Here is an 18,728-nt window from a genome sequence, read left to right as displayed (position 1 = left end):
CGGATCCTCCCTGTGGCCGCTTCGCAAGACGACGATTTACCTTCCCCTAGTTGTGTTTTCCTCCTTCCCATCCCCTCTTTGGGAAGGCATTCGTCTAGCGCCCAGGTGGTCTCCGGCGACCCCTGCCTAGTTCTACCGGCGCTTGCGCTCTCATAGTAGGCTCTGGGGACATAGACTGATGTACACGACCCTCGAGGAAGCTCTGGCCAGTGCCGAGCCAGAAAACGAGCATTGGGGCCAGGTGCCCGCGCCTGTTTATCTACCATTTACTGTACAACTGTGATTTTGGACACCTAACCTCTCAGCCTCAGTTCTCTCATCTGTAAATTGGGCATGATTTCAGTGCCATCGCGATAGCGTTGTGAGGGTTAAATGAGCTCACGTACGTCAAATGCTTACTTAGCAAAAGCCTGTTCCGCAGTCAGCGCTCAATAAATATTTGCGTTTATTGCATTCCTTGGGCTGGCGTTTGAGGGGAGAAGGGAAATGGAATTAGAGTTAGTGGGCGACGCGGGCCGAGCAAGGATCCTACATCCTCAAAAAGAACGGCACCATCGAAAACCAGCGACTGACTGTTCCTTTACCGCCGCTTCTCGTAAGACGGCTGGCGGAAGCCCCGCCTCTGGCCCTTCTAGCTACGCCGACTCTGTGATAGCGAACCATAGAGTGGCGGAAGCGGCCCATCCCCTTCCTGTCTCGTTCCAACGGCTTGGCGAAGCTTCTGGGGGTTTCTCTGGCGCGGAGGATTGTGGGGTTGCTGGGCGGCCCGGGCGCAGAGAAGAGGAGCCGCGGGCCACTGAATAGGCTTCCAAGATGATGGTGAGTGGTGTCTTGCGCATCTGGCTCCATCCGCTGCCATCTGGTCAGTAGCTGGCGCCGCCTGGCCGGGGCCGGTCCAGTAGGACCTCCCCCCCGCCAGCCTACTGCCTCGATCCTTCCCCCGAGCCCTGTCTGTGGGTGATCCCGGCCTGCCGCCGTCTGGTGGGCCCGGGCACGGAGCAGGGGCCCTCGAAGAGGGTTGTGTGGGGCTCAAGAGGAGGCTCTGGTCTGGCCGGCTGGGGGCTGCAAATCCCAGGGTGCTTCGGGGCCGCGAACCCGCATCGGCCACCCAGTTTTCTGAGCCCCCATAATCATGACCTGCGTTAAATGACTGCGGGTTGAGCGTGCATACGCGGTCGAGGGGCAGACTAGGAAGCTCTGGCTGCCCTGGAAAATGCGGATGTGAAGCGGGTGCTTCCTAGAACCTGCAGAGGCAACATGGGGACCTTATGTTGGGCCGAGCCCAAGGTCTCAACTGTGGTCGCTCACTGCTCCCCGCCTGCTGCTGCGTAAATGGAAACAGACCTCTCCGCTCGTACTTTAATTAACTCACTCGTTCATTAAGTAAACGCATATTTATTACCTACTGCATGTACCAGGCTCTGCTGGTTGTCGGACGTCCACCTCCTCAGCCAGGAGAATAGGTAGGGCAGATGGGGACACTGCATCAGAGGTGGGAAGACCCGGCCTCTGACTCCGACCCTGTCTGCGCCTCCAGATGTGACATTAAGCGGCTTTTCTAGTTGGCCACCTAACTCTGGTTCTCGTTTTCTTAAGTTAGGGAGGTTGGTGAATCCTGGTGTGTCTCTGTAGCCCTCCTCCCCTCCCCGCTTCCACGGCGTCCGTTTTTCCATCTCAGCTGCAGATACCTTACGTGGGTCCCAAAGCACCTCGGTGGTGTCTCCTGAGTTGCTGTTGAACAGGGTCAGCTTTTAAGTGTTTGAAGCAAAACCCTAAGATACTGCTCCCTGTGCACTTGGCAGTTCACTCGTTCATTTCAGCCTCTCAGTCCAACTCAGTTCTCTGTTCTTTTCCTGCTTCCTCAGCTTATCCCTGACCTAGTAGATGGCAAACTGACCCTTAGGAGGTGTTCATTGTGGCCAAATGCCCTGTGAATCCCGCCTGTACCCAATAGAAGGAACCTGGCATTAATCTGTATTCCCTCTCCCTTTCGTACCTCCAGTACTGCCTTTTTCAGTCCATCTTCAACGTTACTGTTCCTGAAGTCATCTTCATCTTGTGTGCAGAGGCAGCATAGCAGAGCAGTGGAGAGTAAGGGCTTTGGAGCTACACTGAATGCCTAGGTTCGTAACTAGCTCTGCCACTTACTAGGTGTGTGACTTTGAGCATGGTATTACATTTCTGGCCCTCAGTCTGTTAAAGGGGATTAAATGAATGAATACATATGAAGTGCCCATCAGGTGGTAACACTCAGCATGTTAGCTAGTCTGCTAGGTGGTTGCTTGCCTTTTCGTCCCTGTAATCCACCTTCCTGCCACGGCTACCATAAGAGTTTTGGTTGGCCTTTAAAGAACTGGGGATCAGAACCAAGATTCTTCTGACTGGTGATAAAACCCTTCACCAAGAGGCTCCAGACCACCACCTTGGGTTTTTCCTGAACTGACGTCTTCTCTGTTTCTTTGCTGTATTGACCAATTATAGCTATCCTTTTGGTGTGTGAAACTTCAGTCACCAAGAATTCTCCTTGCTGTTGTTGAATTGGTACTTGATATTCTGGAAGCCTTCTGTGATTGAGAGGTAAAAAGGTTCCCCAGAAAGCTCAGTCTTTGGTACAGCCGTACAGAATGTATGCTTGCCTTTGTGGTATTGAGCACTACATGACTTAGCATATGACCTGTTGTTTTATAGAGCGTCAAGCTTAATAATGCTTAATAAAAGTTTTTAAGGAGGATGAAGAAGAAGACTATTAAGCTGAAATTACCAAGCCTTCCATGATACCCTTGGCAGATTACTGGATTCTGCTGTTGTTTCTTTACTTGAGTAAAAATGCGGTTGGAAAGTAACTTAGGGACAGAAGCTGGGCTTTCCATAGCAGTGCTTGCCCCCGGGAAACTGACAGAAGAGGACCCATCCTGATTGACCTGGCTTGGCTCAGTCCAGCCCTGCCACCTTTCCCTCCTTAAATGATATCTGTACCCAGCCTGCCATTTCTGTAGGGCCTTTAAAGCGTAGGGAACTTGGGGACAACGTGGTGAGCTGCTTCCAAGCCCTCCTTGCTTTGTACTTAAGAATTTTCAGTGAATTTAGTATCACCATGATGCCGATGCTTTTCCAAAAATAACTGACTGCCACCTTATTTCACGGCTTGTATAAAGCATTTTCAAGTGTAGTTGACCCTTGAAGAACTCGGGGGTTAGGAGGCCTGACTCCACTCAGTTGAAAATTTGCATATGATTTAGTCAGCCCTCCATATCCGGGATTCCTCTGTATCCGAGGATTCAACCAACCTCAGATAGTGTAATACTGTAGTATTTACTATTGAAAAAACATCCAGGTATAAATGGATCCACACAGTTCAAACCCATGCTCTTCAAGGGTCAGTTGATATGTAACAGTTGGATTTTCAGCACCAAAAGCTTCTGTATATTGTTTCGTGTGTGACCAAATCTAGGCATTCTACACATTGAGATTAGTGTACTCCTTACCTTTGGGAAGCTTGTACTTTAAGATGGATGGCAATATAAACATTGTGCTCAAGAAGGAGCAGAGAGTGTTGGGATCCCCTGTTCCCAATGCTCATGTTAACGGCTGTTGAGAAAATTTGGAAGAATGGAGACTCTGAGGAATTGCTGGCCTAGTGGTAAGAAAGTGGCTTTGGTAGAACGGGGCAGTGTGGCTCTTGTTGGTGGGGGTACAATTTGGAGGTAGAGGGAGAAAAAGTTTATAAAAACATTGGATAAGTTAGCCTTGGAGAGGTGAAAGAATCTGTCAAAGGAAATAGGAAGGGATTAAGACTCAAGTTGGTTTTTTATTTAAAACGTAGGGCTTCATCCGGGGCAGGGTTGGACAAGAGGTGACTTGAGGTTGCCCTGAGGAATGATTTAGCAGGACTGGGAGAAGGTGGGGCCTTTTGGGGGACACAGCTTTCCTTGTGAGGAACCCGAAGGAAAGCTGAGAGTATAGAGAAGCCATTTCTTGCCACCAAACCTGGGATTCTACCATGAAAAGGAAGGAATTTTCCTTCCAGTATTCTTTAAAAAAAAAAAAAAGTAATGTGTGATATGTTTGTTAGAAAAAGTTGAAACAAAACAAAGTATCCAAGTGTCAAAACTTTCTTTACTTACCACTCATACTCATTAGAGTTTGTTGTACACTTTCCCAGCCTGTTTTTATGCATTTGCACATTATATCTTGCCTCTTCTTACCCATTTTCTATAGTTGATTTTTGGTTTTTTCCCAGTGTAAATTAGACTATGCCATTCCTCTGCTAAAAGCCTTTCCAGGGCTTCCCTTCTTTGTAGGACTAAAATCTAAACTCCTTACGATAGTCTGTAAGTGAGTAGTGACCTGGTTCCTACCTGTTTCTTCAGCCTCATTCCAGTCTTCCACTTATTCACTACCCTCCAGCTACACTGGCCAAAGGAGTCGAATTTTTAAAGAAACTGCTCAGTTAATGTGGAGTCAGCCTCATGGGTTGCTCGACTTTGTAGTGTGTGAATTCCTGGCTCCTTTTTGTTGGGCTGAAACAGCCCTGTGCTTTCCTATGCCTTCCCTGCTCAGACACCTGAAGTACCCCCTAGGGGTGGACATGGGCAGTGATTTTCAAACTTTATATTGTAACCCACAGGAAAAAATAAATTTCAAAGCATAGCGTAATAGCACACGCATAACTAACATAACAAAAATGTTGCAACAGTATTTATCCTTAATTTGTTTTATACACATAAAATCAGTCACAAAAGCAGGGAAGACTGGGCCTGGATCATGAGCTCATCTCTGAAGGCACAGGCTTGGATGCAGAGAGAAAGCAGTCTTGTGTGCTAAGCTAAGGAATTACTGTCTGCTAATGGTCACTGGAGCAAAGGTACCTAAGCAGCCGCTTTAAAATAAGCAGGTATTCCCAGAGCTTCTAAAGCAGTTCCACAGATAAAGCCTCTACGAGAACAGTGACTGTTCTGGAGACCAATGCAAAATAGAGAAAAACTTGTTTAGGGTATCTGGTTGGAGATTAGTCACAAGGAGGCTTTATGGACCCAGCATGAGAGAGAGAAACATTGCTGTACAAATTAGATTTGTTGTCATTTTGTGAGGCGGACAAAGGTGCCATTTGTTTCTCTGCCTAGCCATTTCCCTACACTCCAGCTAAACATCGTTGGTAAAGCTGTCTGCCTGGGCGTCTCCAGGACAACATCTGAAGCTGTTAGCACCTCATGTTTTGCATCAGTGCCCCATCTACTTCTCTACGGTTAAGCTGTAATGCAGATAAATGAATGCTTGCTGGAGGGTGAACACTGAGCGTGGCCTGCTTCCTCCTGTGACGTGACCTAATTCCTTAAAACAAGGAATAAGGTCAGAAGTTGAAAGGGCTATGCTTATGCATTTGGGCACTGGAGAACACATTATTTGATTTGTTCTCTTTACTAAATCAGTGCTTCTCAAACCATTTTCTGGCACACCTGCAAGTATGCTATCTCTGGAGGTAGAGGCAGTTTAAGGAATTGATATAGTACATGGACAGTGGAGGAATGTGGTTTAAAAGGGCCTCTAGATATATTTCTGTTATTGGGGAGATGAGAGCATTTTTCCTCTCCCTCCATAAGTCTTATGTAATGAATGATTATTTTTTTAAAAAACCATTCAATTGCTCTTTCTTCTCTAGCCCACACCAGTTATCCTGTTGAAAGAGGGGACTGATAGCTCCCAAGGCATCCCCCAGCTTGTAAGTAACATCAGTGCCTGCCAGGTGATTGCTGAGGCTGTAAGAACTACCCTGGGCCCCCGTGGTATGGACAAGCTCATTGTGGATGGCCGAGGTAAGTCTGCAGAGTTCCTCAGGCCAGTTGCAGAAGAGGAGGCTCCCCCAGAGTGTTTGGGGCTAGCAGAGGTTGGCATTAGAAATCTCACTGCCTTTTTTTTTTTTTTTTTTGTGGTATGCGGGCCTCTCACTGCTGTGGCCTCTCGCATTGCGGAGCACAGGCTCCGGACGCACAGGCTCCGCGGCCGTGGCCCATGGGCCCAGCTGCTCCACGGCATGTGGGATCTTCCCGGACTGGGGCACGAATCCGTGTCCCCTGCATCGGCAGGCGGACTCCCAACCACTGCGCCACCAGGGAAGCCCAGAAATCTCACTGCTTTTAAGATCTCTGAAGGATTGCTCACTGTGAAGCAGTTTCTTTTCAGACATTGTCCTGAATCCTGAGCCCCCTGGGAATATATGGGAGAAGCCTGGCTCAGGAGCCTGTTGCCTTGTAGAGAGATTTAGCCTAGAAACACTATGGAATCTTCCGGAGTTGCCTGTGGTCACTCCCATTGGATCATGTTGCCAAGACAAATTCCCCCTTATGTTTTAGTGTATTAATTTACAAGTGAAATACTAGGGTATCAACTGTTAAGAATATCTAAATGATTATTCTTATTTTTTAAAATGTTTTCTACATCCAGTAGAGGTGTGCTCTTTGCTCTTCAAGGAAAATCAGGAGTTCATGGTCTTTGGAATGTGTGATTTTAGGTGGCCCTTTTTGCACAGAGCTAACTCTAAAAAGATCAGTTCATTCCCACCATGAGCCCCTCTGTCCCATCCCAATAATGTGTATATGGGCTCCAAGTCCAACTAGAAGACAGAATTTAAGAAAAGGTCTTTACATTTTTACTTTGTGTTTGTTCCTTTTAAGGCAAAGCAACAATTTCTAATGATGGGGCCACAATTCTGAAACTCCTTGATGTTGTCCATCCTGCAGCAAAGACTTTAGTGGACATTGCCAAATCCCAAGATGCTGAGGTAGGAAAATCAAGCCTATGTGTTTCAGTGAAACACATGCCTGCTTGCTCCTTTGCTCTCCTTTCTTTAAAAATTTTGATTTTATGTCTAAAATTATAATTTCACAAGTAATTGCTTGCGAAAATACTTAGGTGGAATTAATAGTCTTTTAAAATTCCTGCTGATCCACTGTGTGTGGCTGAGATCTTAAGATCAGGCCTGTGTGCTGTCATTCATTTGAATTGCTCGGTAAATAATTTAACCTCTAATCTGTTGGTTGCCTTATAAGATGGGGCTGGAGACTGTTTCCAGTTTACATTTCTTTTTAAAAGAAAATATTTTTACGGTGGTAAAATATACGTAGCCTAGAACTTACCATCTTAATGTGTGCAAATCAGTGACATTAACTCGTCTGCCTTTTAAAAAACCATTTATGACACTGGAGTCTTGATAATAAATGTTGAGAGAGACAAGTTTGCATTTCAGAGTATTACAGATATGTCCTGAAGTTATATCAAAAGGTCTGTTAGGACCCAGTAGCCTGTAAAACAGTATGGGTTATATAAAATTAAAGTGAGAAGAGTATAGATTTGATTGGTTAATATTTTCAACAAAGGAATACCTTTCTGTTCAGGAATTTGGCAGCTTAAACCCTTCGCCACAGTAACCATTTTTTCTCCCTGAAGTCACTTGTATTATACAATGGACATAAGTGAATAAAAAATAAGTATCTTCTAAATCAGAGGTTAGCTAGTTTTTTTAAAAGCTCTTATTCTTAAAAGAGAGAGAGAGAGAAAGCTCTTATTCTTTTCCTCCTTCATTAAAAATGAGGTTTAGATCCTATCATAGAAAATAGCTATGTAAGAAAGACTAGCAGACTAGTGATCTGCTAATTCCAAATAGTGTTTAAAGTAAAAAGGACCTTAGCTGGTCCTTAGAGGTTTGTTTTGTAAACTCCTGTAGTATTTTGTGCTCCTTAAAGAATATTTATCTCATACTTCTTGCTACTATGGTTATTTGTGACATGTGAGCATTGTATTATAAGCATCTCTGGAACTGTCTTACTCATCATAGTATCTTGTCCGTAATAAATAAGTTCTTGGCTAATATACATATATGATTTCATATTCTGGGGAAATTTGTCCAAATCAGCTCCCTTTGGAGAATGGCCTGGCTGGGGAATTAATTTTGTGGCCCAGGACCATTTGATGGGATGAATACCTATCAACCAACACCTTTCTTCTACTTGTTGCAAAAAGCTGTGCTTCCCAGAAAAGGCTTAATATCCATTTAAACAGTCCCCAGTTTAAATGGGTAGATTGCTTAAAAAGTGGAGTTTTGGCGCTTTATCCCTGAACATGAGGAAACGTGAATTTACTGTCATCCTCTTCCAGGTCGGTGATGGCACCACCTCAGTGACCCTGCTGGCTGCAGAGTTTCTGAAGCAGGTGAAACCCTATGTGGAGGAAGGTTTGCACCCACAGATCATCATCCGAGCTTTCCGCACTGCCACTCAGTTGGTATGGGAGTGCTGGTGAACTTGGGCGCTTTGTGCACCTTTGTATTTCTCTTAGGATACTATCTTTATTGGGGTGTGGAGGGACTGGGAACAAGGTTCCTTGGACATTTTCTGAATTCTACTGCCTAGGAATCTCAGTTCTACCTTTCAGTAGCTTTTGACTAGGTATATTACTTAATCTCTTTAAGCCTCAGGTTTCCTGATAGACTATGATAATAAGCTCTTGGTGAGAGCTGTTTTTGTTTTTATCAAATACTTCATGGCACATCTTGAGACCTTGCTTTTATTGACCTTTGACTTTCATTCTGTAACCTGGGGTAAGTCAGTTCCCCTGTGCCTTACTTTGTCTCTTTACTATCTCTGTTTTGGGGTGGTGGCATTAAAACGAAATCATACATGAGAAGTAAGTATGAACGGATATCTTTTGAAAAAGATGGCTTTGAAAAGATACCATGTTTAACATACAAATATGTGTATCGTATATAACATACCTAATTAATATATAAAGTGCTAAAAGTTGTCACAGGTGCTGTTTGTAAGCCAGAAAATTTGGCCTAATTTAGTGTCGTAGTGTGTTTCCATTCATTTGTTTTAGTGTGTTACCTGCAGATCCAGAGCTGAATCCTGATGTACCCTGATGATTCTTCAGAACTATACCTACTCTACATTTCTAACTTTGGGCATTTTCTAAACTATAGAGATTTATATTTTTCTGGGCAGCTACAAGACTTAGAAATGTTGTTTCAGCTGTGGAGTAGAAATGCTTGAGATTTGGGAGCGGACAGATTAGGGACTAGCAGGAGCGATTGGGACGCACTTCTCCAGTTTGTCTTGAGCATGAGAGACTCACCCAGCTTGTGTTCTTGGCAGGCGGTTAACAAGATCAAAGAGATTGCCGTCACTGTGAAGAAGGAAGATAAAGTGTAAGTTTGCAGTGAACTTTGTCAGAACGTTGACTTCCCGTGGCCAAATTGAATGCAGAAGCAAGTGGAATCCCTGCATGGCCTGGGGCTGTTTGGCTCTTGCTAGACCTCTGGCTGTGCCCCAGCCCATGCCTTACAAAAGAGGCTGTAGGTTGTAGTTTAAAAGCTATCACTCATACGGTCTTTGACTGCAGTCACCGGCTGTCACTGATAATCTGCCCTAAAGATACAGAAGATGAAATTGTTGAGGGCTGAGTTTAGAGACTAGAACAGAAACTATCTCCACATTGCAGTAGAGTCAGGTAAGAGGGGCTTTCAAGGCCTGATGCAGGTCCCACCCTTGTGTCCCAGGGAGCAGAGGAAGCTGCTAGAGAAATGTGCCGTGACTGCTCTGAGCTCCAAGCTGATCTCCCAGCAGAAAGCCTTCTTCGCGAAGATGGTGGTGGATGCGGTGATGATGCTCGATGACTTGCTGCAGCTTAAAATGATTGGAATCAAGAAGGTTCAGGGTGGAGCCCTGGAGGTGAGCCTGCTGTGGCCTCCCTAGGAGGCTCTTGCTTTCACATTGACCCTTCAGACAGCTTGGTGTAGGAGAGCACACGGTACAGGAACAGAGAGAATGCATGTTGGGCTGGAAGGCAGACTGGAGCTGTTCCCCATACTGCTGCTACAGGCTTCTCCTGTAGGTGCATTTTGTAACCTCTGCAGACCTATATTTACTTGTCAGCAGAGTGGAAGATTGAACTGGCTGATTTTAAGAATCTCATTGTTAATGTGGGAGGGGGATAGGGCTAGCTCTGATAAATTATCTAAAACCCTCAATAAATATATGAGAAGTACATTTCAGTCCATTCTTCTCCAAGTGATATGGCCAACCTCTCCCTTCTTTTATTCATTAATTTTGAATAGATAATACATAATTCAAACTGTTTAGAATTCCTAAAGGAAAAAACAAATGTCCCCTACACCACTCCTGCCCCAGATACAGCCACCAGTTAACTCTGTGTGTGTGTGTGTGTGTGTGTGTGTGTCCGTGTGTCCGTCCGTGTCCGTGTCCCCGTGTCCCTCTTCTTCCAGAAGTACTCTGCATCTGTAAGTACAAATGTAAATATTGTTTTCTTAAACAAATGCTCACTTGTAATACATAGTGTTCTGCAACTTGCTTTTGTCTACTTAACAACATATTTTTTCACTTATTTAAATTTAAATAGAGACATGTTGGCTAGTGGCCACTATATTGCACAGCATAACTATAACTTTGTTCTTTTTTAACACAGAAGTATCTGTCTGGAAACCTTCTTTGATGTTGGTGTCTCCATGTTGGACCTTTTCTAGTCTTTGGCCTGCTCTACTTCTTACTTGACTCTTCCTTGGTGACCTCAGCCTGAGGTGATTTGGACAGGACAAGACCTGCTTGAAATATTATATCCTGGCCCTTTACTTTTTGTTCTTTGAAGTCTTTGGAGGGACTTCTACCCCCTCCAAATTGCATTTCACTCTGTCCACCTCCCTCTTCCTCCTGTCATGGCACATGTCAGTGGGATGAGGTTCTCTTTATAGAATAAAGCTGTGAGGAATCTGGAGGTCATCTGAGCCATTCCCCATCTTCAGCCCCCACTACCACTCGTGTTTCCGCCCATTCTTTGCATCATGGCTTGCCGACTTTGTCTTTACACACTGCTTTGATAGCAATATTCCATTTCCTCCTGGGCCTTCCTACTTCCGTAAACCCTTGAGATTCGATTGGCATTCACTAAACTAGGGATCAGAACTAATAATCTTATCTGGTGAGAAAGCCAGGGGCTCCAAGCCACACATATGTTCTTCAGACTGTCCCACATCTCTTAAATGCATGTAAAACCCTTAACACAATACTTGACACACAATTCAGTAAATGGTGGTAGTAATTATTTACTCGTTCTCAGGATTAACCGAAAACTTCCTGATATATATCTTCAGCCTTTACCTCTCTCTTGAGCTTCACACTCCTGGATCTCACTGCTACTGAACTCATTATCTCATCCTCCAAACCTGTAATATTTTCTGTATTCCTTGACATAGCTGCTATCACCACCATTATTCAGTCACTCAACCCAGAAGTCTAGGGTCATCCTCAAAAATATTTCCAATTCCCCCCAACCTGTTGATCACTGTTGTTTCATTTTACCTACCAATTTGTTGTTTCCTAAGTCTGTCTCTTTTATTAGACCATTGTCCTGGTAGTGGTCACTCTTCCTCCAGTCTTGCATCCCCTAAGTCCATTCTATTTTTTGTTGCAGCGTGAAGTTCCCCAGTTTACACTCTGTGTGTAAAGCATTTTGGGGTTCCACATTGTGTACAGGATAAGAGGCCTTAGCAGAGCCTTTAAGATTCTCCTAAACTGGTCCCTGCCCTCTTTATTTTGTATTCCAGCAACTGCAGGTAACTTTTCATCCCCTGATTGCACCACACTGCCTCTGTCTTTTGGGAACATCTCTTTCTTTTTTCTGTTTGACTAATTTCTGCTTATCCATCTTGATTCAGCTCAGACATCACCCCCTTTAGGAGGCTGTGGATTTGAATGGTGTAGCAATCTGTTTCACTGATAGGCTACAGTATTATAGACTAGGATTGTAGATTAGCACTAGCAGAGAACATAGGTCGTTGAACTGAATACACTATTTAAAAAATTTTATTTTTTGACGTATAGTTGATTTACAGTGTTGTGTTAATTTCTGCTGTACAATAAAGTGATTCAGTTATACATATATATGTATATATTCTTTTTCATACTCTTTTCTGTTATGGTTTACCACAGGATACTGGATATAGTTTCCTGTGCTATATAGTAGGACCTTGTTGTTTATCCATTCTATATATAATAGTTTGCATCTGCTAACCCCAAATTCCCAATCCATCCTCCCCCTTGGCAGCCACAAGTCTGTTTTCCATGTCTGTGAGTGTTTCTGTTTCATAGATGAGTTCATTTGTGTCATATTTTAGATTCCACATGTAAGTGATATCATATGGTATTTGTCTTTCTCTTTCTGACTTACTTCACATACTGAATACACCCTTCTTTACGGAGTGGGAAATGACTAGGTTTTTTAGTAAGAAAGAGATCTGAGATTTGAACCTGTCTTCTGATACTGCTGAAGCCACTCCCAGGTGCAACATGCTTTCTATTATGCCCTGCTATTAAATCCACCCCACAGCAAGCTCTGTTATGGAACAAGTGGTAGTAGTTCATATTTTGAGGGATCAAGATGGGAATAGCCACAATGATAGCTTGGGAACTGCAGGAAATTTCTGACCCTTAGGACCTTTTGTTTTCATCTCCTGGAAGGAGGAAGCACCTAGGCTACAGCCCACAGGTATGTGTGTGCTCGTGAGCAGTACAGGTAGGGAGGGGTATGTGTACGTATGTGTAGAAGACTGGGAGGTGGGGAGTTGGGATCAAAGTGCATCCCTTGGCACCTGCTTTGGAAGTCAGTCTTAGAGAACAGCCCAAACAGGCCTTTACCATGCTTAGTCTCTGCAAGCAAACTGGTTTTCCTTATACTGAAGGCACAACCAAAATATGCTCTGTATTTTTCCTAGCTTTTAGGATGATGGAAAAACTTTGTTACAACAGTGAAATAAAAACATGGTTAACTCTTTCAGGTTCACAGAAATGGACATGCATTATTAGTCCAGCACACCACTAACTTGATTTCATTTCATGCCAGTACTGAACTGTTGAACTGTTTGTTTTTTTAAACAGGAGTCCCAGCTTGTAGCTGGTGTTGCATTCAAGAAGACTTTCTCTTATGCTGGGTTTGAAATGCAACCCAAAAAGTACCATAATCCAATGATTGCCCTTTTAAATGTTGAGCTCGAGCTGAAAGCTGAGAAGGATAATGCGGAAATCAGAGTCCACACAGTTGAGGTAGGCCCTACCAGCTGGCAGTGGCATGGAAATGGGCAACATTCTGGGCCATAGCCTTGGGCCTTTGTGGCCATCTTGGGCTTAGCTTTGTTTCTCAGGTACCTTATGGGCTCCTTTCTCCTCCTATCCCCCTAAATATTAATGTCTAAATACTGGGTCCACTTCTTTTCTCACTCTATGCTCTCTCTCAGTGACCTGGACCTGAGGAGGTTTGGATAGGGCAAACATGCTGAAATATTATCCTCTGGCCCCAGGGAAGGGGCTTGCAGGGGCCTCTCAGCTATATAGTGAGCCCAGTATTTTGATTCCTCTTATATGGGCAGATGTGAACTCTGCCCTTTCTATACTGGGTCCCGTGTTGCAGGGACAGGTGTGCTCCCAAAATTGATATCACCAAGGCTGTCTCTGGAGGTAGCAGTGTCACCCAGCTGTAAGCAAGTATTCTTGGAAAATGTATCCCCAACACGGAATGGCCTTTGGGGGAAAGGGTCTTGTCATTGGTAACTCCATGGGTGCAGTGCCTCAGAGGAGCTGGAACTTAGCTGGGCTAAAGTAGGTCTCGCACCGTAGCAAGTGCTAGCTCTGGAGTAGCTCCCAGTCCTGGGGTTACTTTCTGCCTTTGGGTTTGAAAGTTTTAGGTGACTCTTAAGTTACCTTATAGGGTCCTTGTATATTTGGACTGAGAGGAGGCTATTCTGTTTATCCCTGTTAATTCCCAAATAAGTCAGTATATTTTATTTGGCAGGGGTGTGTTATATTTTAACATACCATATAGGCTAACCTCCACTCCAAAGCATCCTCATCCTTTTCTGGGTCTCTTCAGGATTATCAGGCAATTGTTGATGCTGAATGGAACATTCTTTATGACAAGTTAGAGAGGATCCATCACTCCGGAGCCAAAGTCGTCTTGTCCAAACTCCCCATTGGGGACGTGGCCACCCAGTACTTTGCTGACAGGGACATGTTCTGTGCTGGCCGAGTGCCGGAGGAGGACCTGAAGAGGACAATGATGGTAACCAAACTTTCACAGGCTGCTTCTTGGTCTTTGTGGCCCCAGGGGGGTTTTCACTTACCCCTGGTGTACTGGAGTGATTGGTATGTGAATCTAGACCTGTCTTCTTAACTCTTTTTGCCATGAAACACTCCAGTTCCAGTGTGTATATGCTCGGTATACAAGAGTTAATCTAACCAAACAAGTCAGGGAAGCTGATTTGTAAGGAAACCTAGCAGTAGGCCTATGATTAGCTGGCTAAACTCCAGGCTGGATGCTTCCGGCTAGGTTTCCTCCCTTTCTTCTTGAGCATCTCACCAAAGATGCTTCAGGTCTAAAGCACTGATCCTGACTTCAGTCGCTGGGCCCAAAGCACCCTAGTTTAGGGGAGGGGGTATTGGGTGAAACAAAGGGTCACCATCTCCTTTTAACCAGGCTTGTTTGCCCTTCGTGTGTCTTAGCTCTGTTTTGTTTTCTCCTCTTCCAGAGGGAGCCTGGAGGTCAAGGGTGAGAGTGGGTCATCCAGTGAGGAGAGCTCCGGGGCACCATGGCAGTCTAACATGGGAATTGGCTTTAAGACTAAGTGGCAGGAAGCTCACTTCTGGCCTCGTGTGAGCCTTCACTGCTAGATGATGTTGTCTTGTGTTCCTCAGGCTTGCGGAGGCTCCATCCAGACCAGTGTGAACGCTCTGTCATCAGATGTTCTGGGCCGCTGCCAGGTCTTTGAAGAGACCCAGATTGGAGGCGAGAGGTGAGCAGTAGGCCTGGGATCCCTGTTCGCTTAGCTCACGAGACCTGCCTGATGGCCTTCTGCCATCTTTGGGGTGTGGTGTATATATAGCACATGCTATTCTCTTCTGAGGTCTTATATCTCATGGGGCATAAAGAGCTCAGATATATAGAGTGTTTTGGGAGGGAAGAAGATCAAGTTGGGTCTGAGGTCTGATTCCACATCTTCTATGCCCCTGTGGTGCAGCCCTAGACCTTCCCAAGAACACGTCTCTCAGAGTGGCTTGGAGACCCTTAGTGAGGAGCAGAAGAGCGGCTGCTGAGCGGGGGGCTTGGCAAGGTTAGAACACAGCAGGTGGGCAGGAGAACGAGCTCACAAGTATGATTTGACCCTGGGCGTAGGTACAATTTCTTCAAAGGCTGCCCCAAGGCCAAGACTTGTACTATCATCCTCCGTGGTGGCGCTGAGCAGTTTATGGAGGAGACAGAGCGGTCCCTACACGACGCCATCATGATTGTCAGAAGGGCCATCAAGGTACTAGGCTGGGAGCTTCCAGCCTGCACAGCTCACTCTGCCTCTTGAGCCGATGAGACCCTGGATTTGTGTGGTGATTCCTTCCCTGTATAACTTGTGTCCTTCCATGTGGGGCATGTGGGCCCTGATTCGTCTCACAGATGATAAAGAAACAGCCTCAGTCTCTCAGAATAAGTCATGCTGCCTTAAAAGCTAAGAGTTGTTCTTGTGAGCAGCTGTGGAGCTGATAGAGTCAGCCATCCCAGGGGTTGTGCCAGTGCCCTCAAGCTACAGGTGACCTTGGAGATGGTCAGAAACCATAAGGTTCACCAGATTGAAGTTGGGATGTGCTAGACAAGGTCCATGTCTGGGCTTTCTGGGGCTTGGGCTGAGGGGGGGAATGTGGAACCAGCCCTCTTCCTGGGCTAGGGGGCCTGTTGACTGAACGGCCTAATTTGGCCAGGGCTGGAGCTCAGACCTGGGGACCCCTTGCATTTAGTGGTGGGTCTGGCCTCTGCAGAACGACTCGGTGGTGGCTGGTGGCGGCGCCATTGAGATGGAGCTCTCCAGGTACCTGCGAGATTTCTCACGGACCATTCCCGGCAAGCAGCAGCTGTTGATTGGGGCCTACGCCAAGGCACTGGAAATTATCCCACGCCAGCTGTGCGACAACGCTGGCTTTGATGCCACAAACATCCTCAACAAGCTGCGGGCTCGGCACGCCCAGGTGGGCTATTCCTCTCCTCCGGGTCCAGGGACTGGGTGGATGGGGCTAGATTCTGAGTGTGTGTTGTGCTTACTCAAGCTCTGTGTGGTCAGCCCAGGTGATAGTGCTGGAACCAAACCCAGTACCAACTGCCTGCCTCCTCTGAGGTCAGAAGGAAAGACCAGTGCTGGAACTGGTGGTTCCAGGGTTTGTTCAGTGCTTCTTCCAAGAGTCTGATCGCTCCTCACGGTGCAGTGAGAGGAACCAAAGGAACCCTGTGGCCTTCTGCCTGGAAGCACATACCATGTGTACTGGGTTCCTTGGTGGTGAAGCACTCCAGGGCCCTGCTGACAGCAGTCCAGCCATGGCTCTACCACCTCCAAGTTGTGATCTCTCTGAGAATTTAATTTGTTCATCTGCTGTTCAGCAAATACTCATTTAGAGATGTTTCTTAAATGCTGTCTGTTAAATGCTCAGTGCGGTGGCAGCAGCATTAGGTGAGCGACTTAGTTTCTGACTTGTGTTAGAACTTTAAGTAAGTCACTCTCTGCGTCTGTTTCCTTGTCTGTAAAATCGGGACTAATGGAAGCAGTGAGATGATGAAATGAGATAAGGGATTGGAAAGTGTTCCTCTTGAAAAGCCTGGTGTGACATACACAGTCCTCAGGTGACCTGAGGATGGGGCCTCCCTAAAAGCCAGCAGCTTGCCTGGGAGAGGGCCCGGAGGTCTTCTGTGGTCAGCACTTCTCAGGTTGGGGGTGGGGGAGGGGTGGGAAGAGGCTTCCAGGCTCCTGTTGTAATGCCACCTTCCTCAGGGAGATGCCAGCGGGTTCAGAGAACCTGACGATTCCTAACAATCCGAGTCGTTCAGAGGGTGTGCAAGAAGAAATTTGAGAGCAGTTCCATATCACTTTCCCTCTTTTTCTGCTCTTTCAGGGGGGCATGTGGTATGGCGTGGACATCAACAACGAGGACATTGCTGACAACTTTGAGGCCTTCGTGTGGGAGCCAGCTATGGTGCGGATCAATGCCCTGACTGCAGCCTCTGAGGCTGCGTGCCTTATTGTGTCCGTAGATGAAACCATCAAGAACCCTCGCTCAACAGTGGATGTTCCCCCAGCTGCTGGCCGGGGCCGAGGTCGTGGCCACCCCCATTGAGTGGCACCCCAGCTCTCACTGCAGGCTGCCTGCAGGCTCTGCTCACTCTGTCTTGGTGAAATGGTATTACAAGGAAGGGGTAGTATTTGGCCCACTCTGTTCTCACTGGAGGTTATTAAATAAAACTTAAAAGACTTAGAATTCATTTTGCAAATTATTTGGGCACAGGGGTTGTACTCATACATGTCTTGACTGCAGCTCAGAATTGTAGCTTTATGTGTACTCACCCAACAGGTAGAAAAGAGAAAATCATCTTCCCTCTTGGGCTGAGTCCTTCACAGCCTCTAGTCATTGTTAGGCAGAGTGTAGGTCCACTCTGCCAGGGGAGGAGCTCCACCTGAGTAGCCCCTGTCTGGAAGTTTAGCTTTGGTGGTTTTCTCAGTCCTAGCAGTGGCTAGGAGGTGTGGAGTTGCTTCCTTTCCTTCTGACATCACCTTATTTAGCCCTGGCCTCGCCTGGCTCTGCTGCCAGGGTTTCTCTGGGTTTGAGTTAAATGCATTACATTACCTTGTCTACCCCCTTCTACTTCCGTATTCTTGTGGCTCAGTCTTTTCATCCCTCGTTTTCAAGATCTTGAGGTTGAGGGCTTTCGGAGGAATGTTTCAGAGAGGACAGATCCTTTCTAAACTCTTGTGACTTCTTAGAAGAAGTCCATTGAGGAGGAGGCTGAAGGAGCCACCCGGTCTTCTCAATTCAGCCACCAGTGGTCCTTTCTGCTTTCTTCTGACCAGAGGAAGTTTAGAACAGCCAGCACAGATAAAATCAGCAGTCTAACTGCCTCCTTGTTTATTGCTAGTTCTGAGAGTTGGCCTGCAGCTACCTGTAATTAATAGGAAGCTTCTGCTCCCTAAATCTGGGAAGTGATTTTTTAAAAAATCTCTTGAGTTCCAGCCAAGTCACATGAACTCAAAAGCAGAATGGGGGTGGTGGCAGGTCCAGACTTCGGAGTTTGGCATCCCTCCTAACCTGATGGTCTGTAAGTAAATTTTTTTCAGCCGTTCTACCTGTATAACGGTAATAGCTGACTCAGAGTTGTGGGGATAAGTTGTCTACTTGTTTGATGCTAGAGCCACTCACAGTTTAAGCCTAAACACCTGTTCTTTTTTCTGATTTTAAATGTTTCAAGACCTGAGTAATTAAATCAGTGGGGCAGCCCCATTTTGTAAAATGGGAAAGTTGAGCCAGACCATGATGGGGAACTGGTCTCCATCAGGACAAAGTCGGATTGGCGGCCAGAGCATCCTAAGGTTACCAAGCCAGTGAGGGGATGGGCAAGCGTGTGCTGTTCCTGCTATATTTGTGCTGGGGTTGCCCTTAAAGATGGCTTCTCCTGGCTGAGAGCCAGAAGGGACACCCTGAGGCTCTTTATCTGCCTGCACACACTGAAAGCTATGGCACGGTCAGTAACCTGCATGACCTTCCTCCAGCAATGATGTCTACTGTCCTGATACAGGTCTTCCTAATGCTTCAGTTCACCTCACTGATGCCATTCAGATCATCCACCTCCTTCCTCCCTCAGTGCAT

At 46.1% G+C, this 18,728-nt stretch overlaps 1 protein-coding gene across 3 annotated transcripts; it reads left to right on the top strand.

Moving 5' to 3' along the window:
* The first annotated feature begins 653 nt into the window (after window positions 1-653).
* CCT7 (chaperonin containing TCP1 subunit 7) lies at window positions 654-17,361 on the top strand. Of its 3 annotated transcripts, none has more exons than XM_029232387.1 (12): window positions 654-819; window positions 5,660-5,813; window positions 6,672-6,778; window positions 8,152-8,277; window positions 9,147-9,199; window positions 9,551-9,722; window positions 12,942-13,106; window positions 13,930-14,118; window positions 14,751-14,848; window positions 15,229-15,361; window positions 15,861-16,067; window positions 16,983-17,361. In XM_029232387.1, exons 1-12 carry the CDS (start codon window positions 814-816, stop codon window positions 17,202-17,204), a joined length of 1,632 nt encoding a protein of 543 aa, XP_029088220.1. In that variant the 5' UTR covers window positions 654-813; the 3' UTR covers window positions 17,205-17,361. The 3 variants fall into 3 exon arrangements, with proteins under 3 accessions (XP_029088220.1, XP_029088222.1, XP_029088223.1); XM_029232389.1 differs by lacking the exon at window positions 654-819 and adding an exon at window positions 2,034-2,123; XM_029232390.1 differs by lacking the exons at window positions 654-819; window positions 5,660-5,813; window positions 6,672-6,778; window positions 9,147-9,199 and having other exon boundaries at window positions 8,216-8,277.
* Window positions 17,362-18,728: the final 1,367 nt, after the last annotated feature.

Source organism: Monodon monoceros, unplaced genomic scaffold (assembly GCF_005190385.1).
Source record: "Monodon monoceros isolate NGI ecotype Baffin Bay Population unplaced genomic scaffold, NGI_Narwhal_1 Super_Scaffold_19, whole genome shotgun sequence".
In the NCBI taxonomy this organism is placed as follows: Eukaryota; Metazoa; Chordata; class Mammalia; order Artiodactyla; family Monodontidae; genus Monodon; species Monodon monoceros.
Note: the sequence above shows the minus strand (reverse complement) of the source record. Positions and strands in the feature narration are given on the sequence as shown.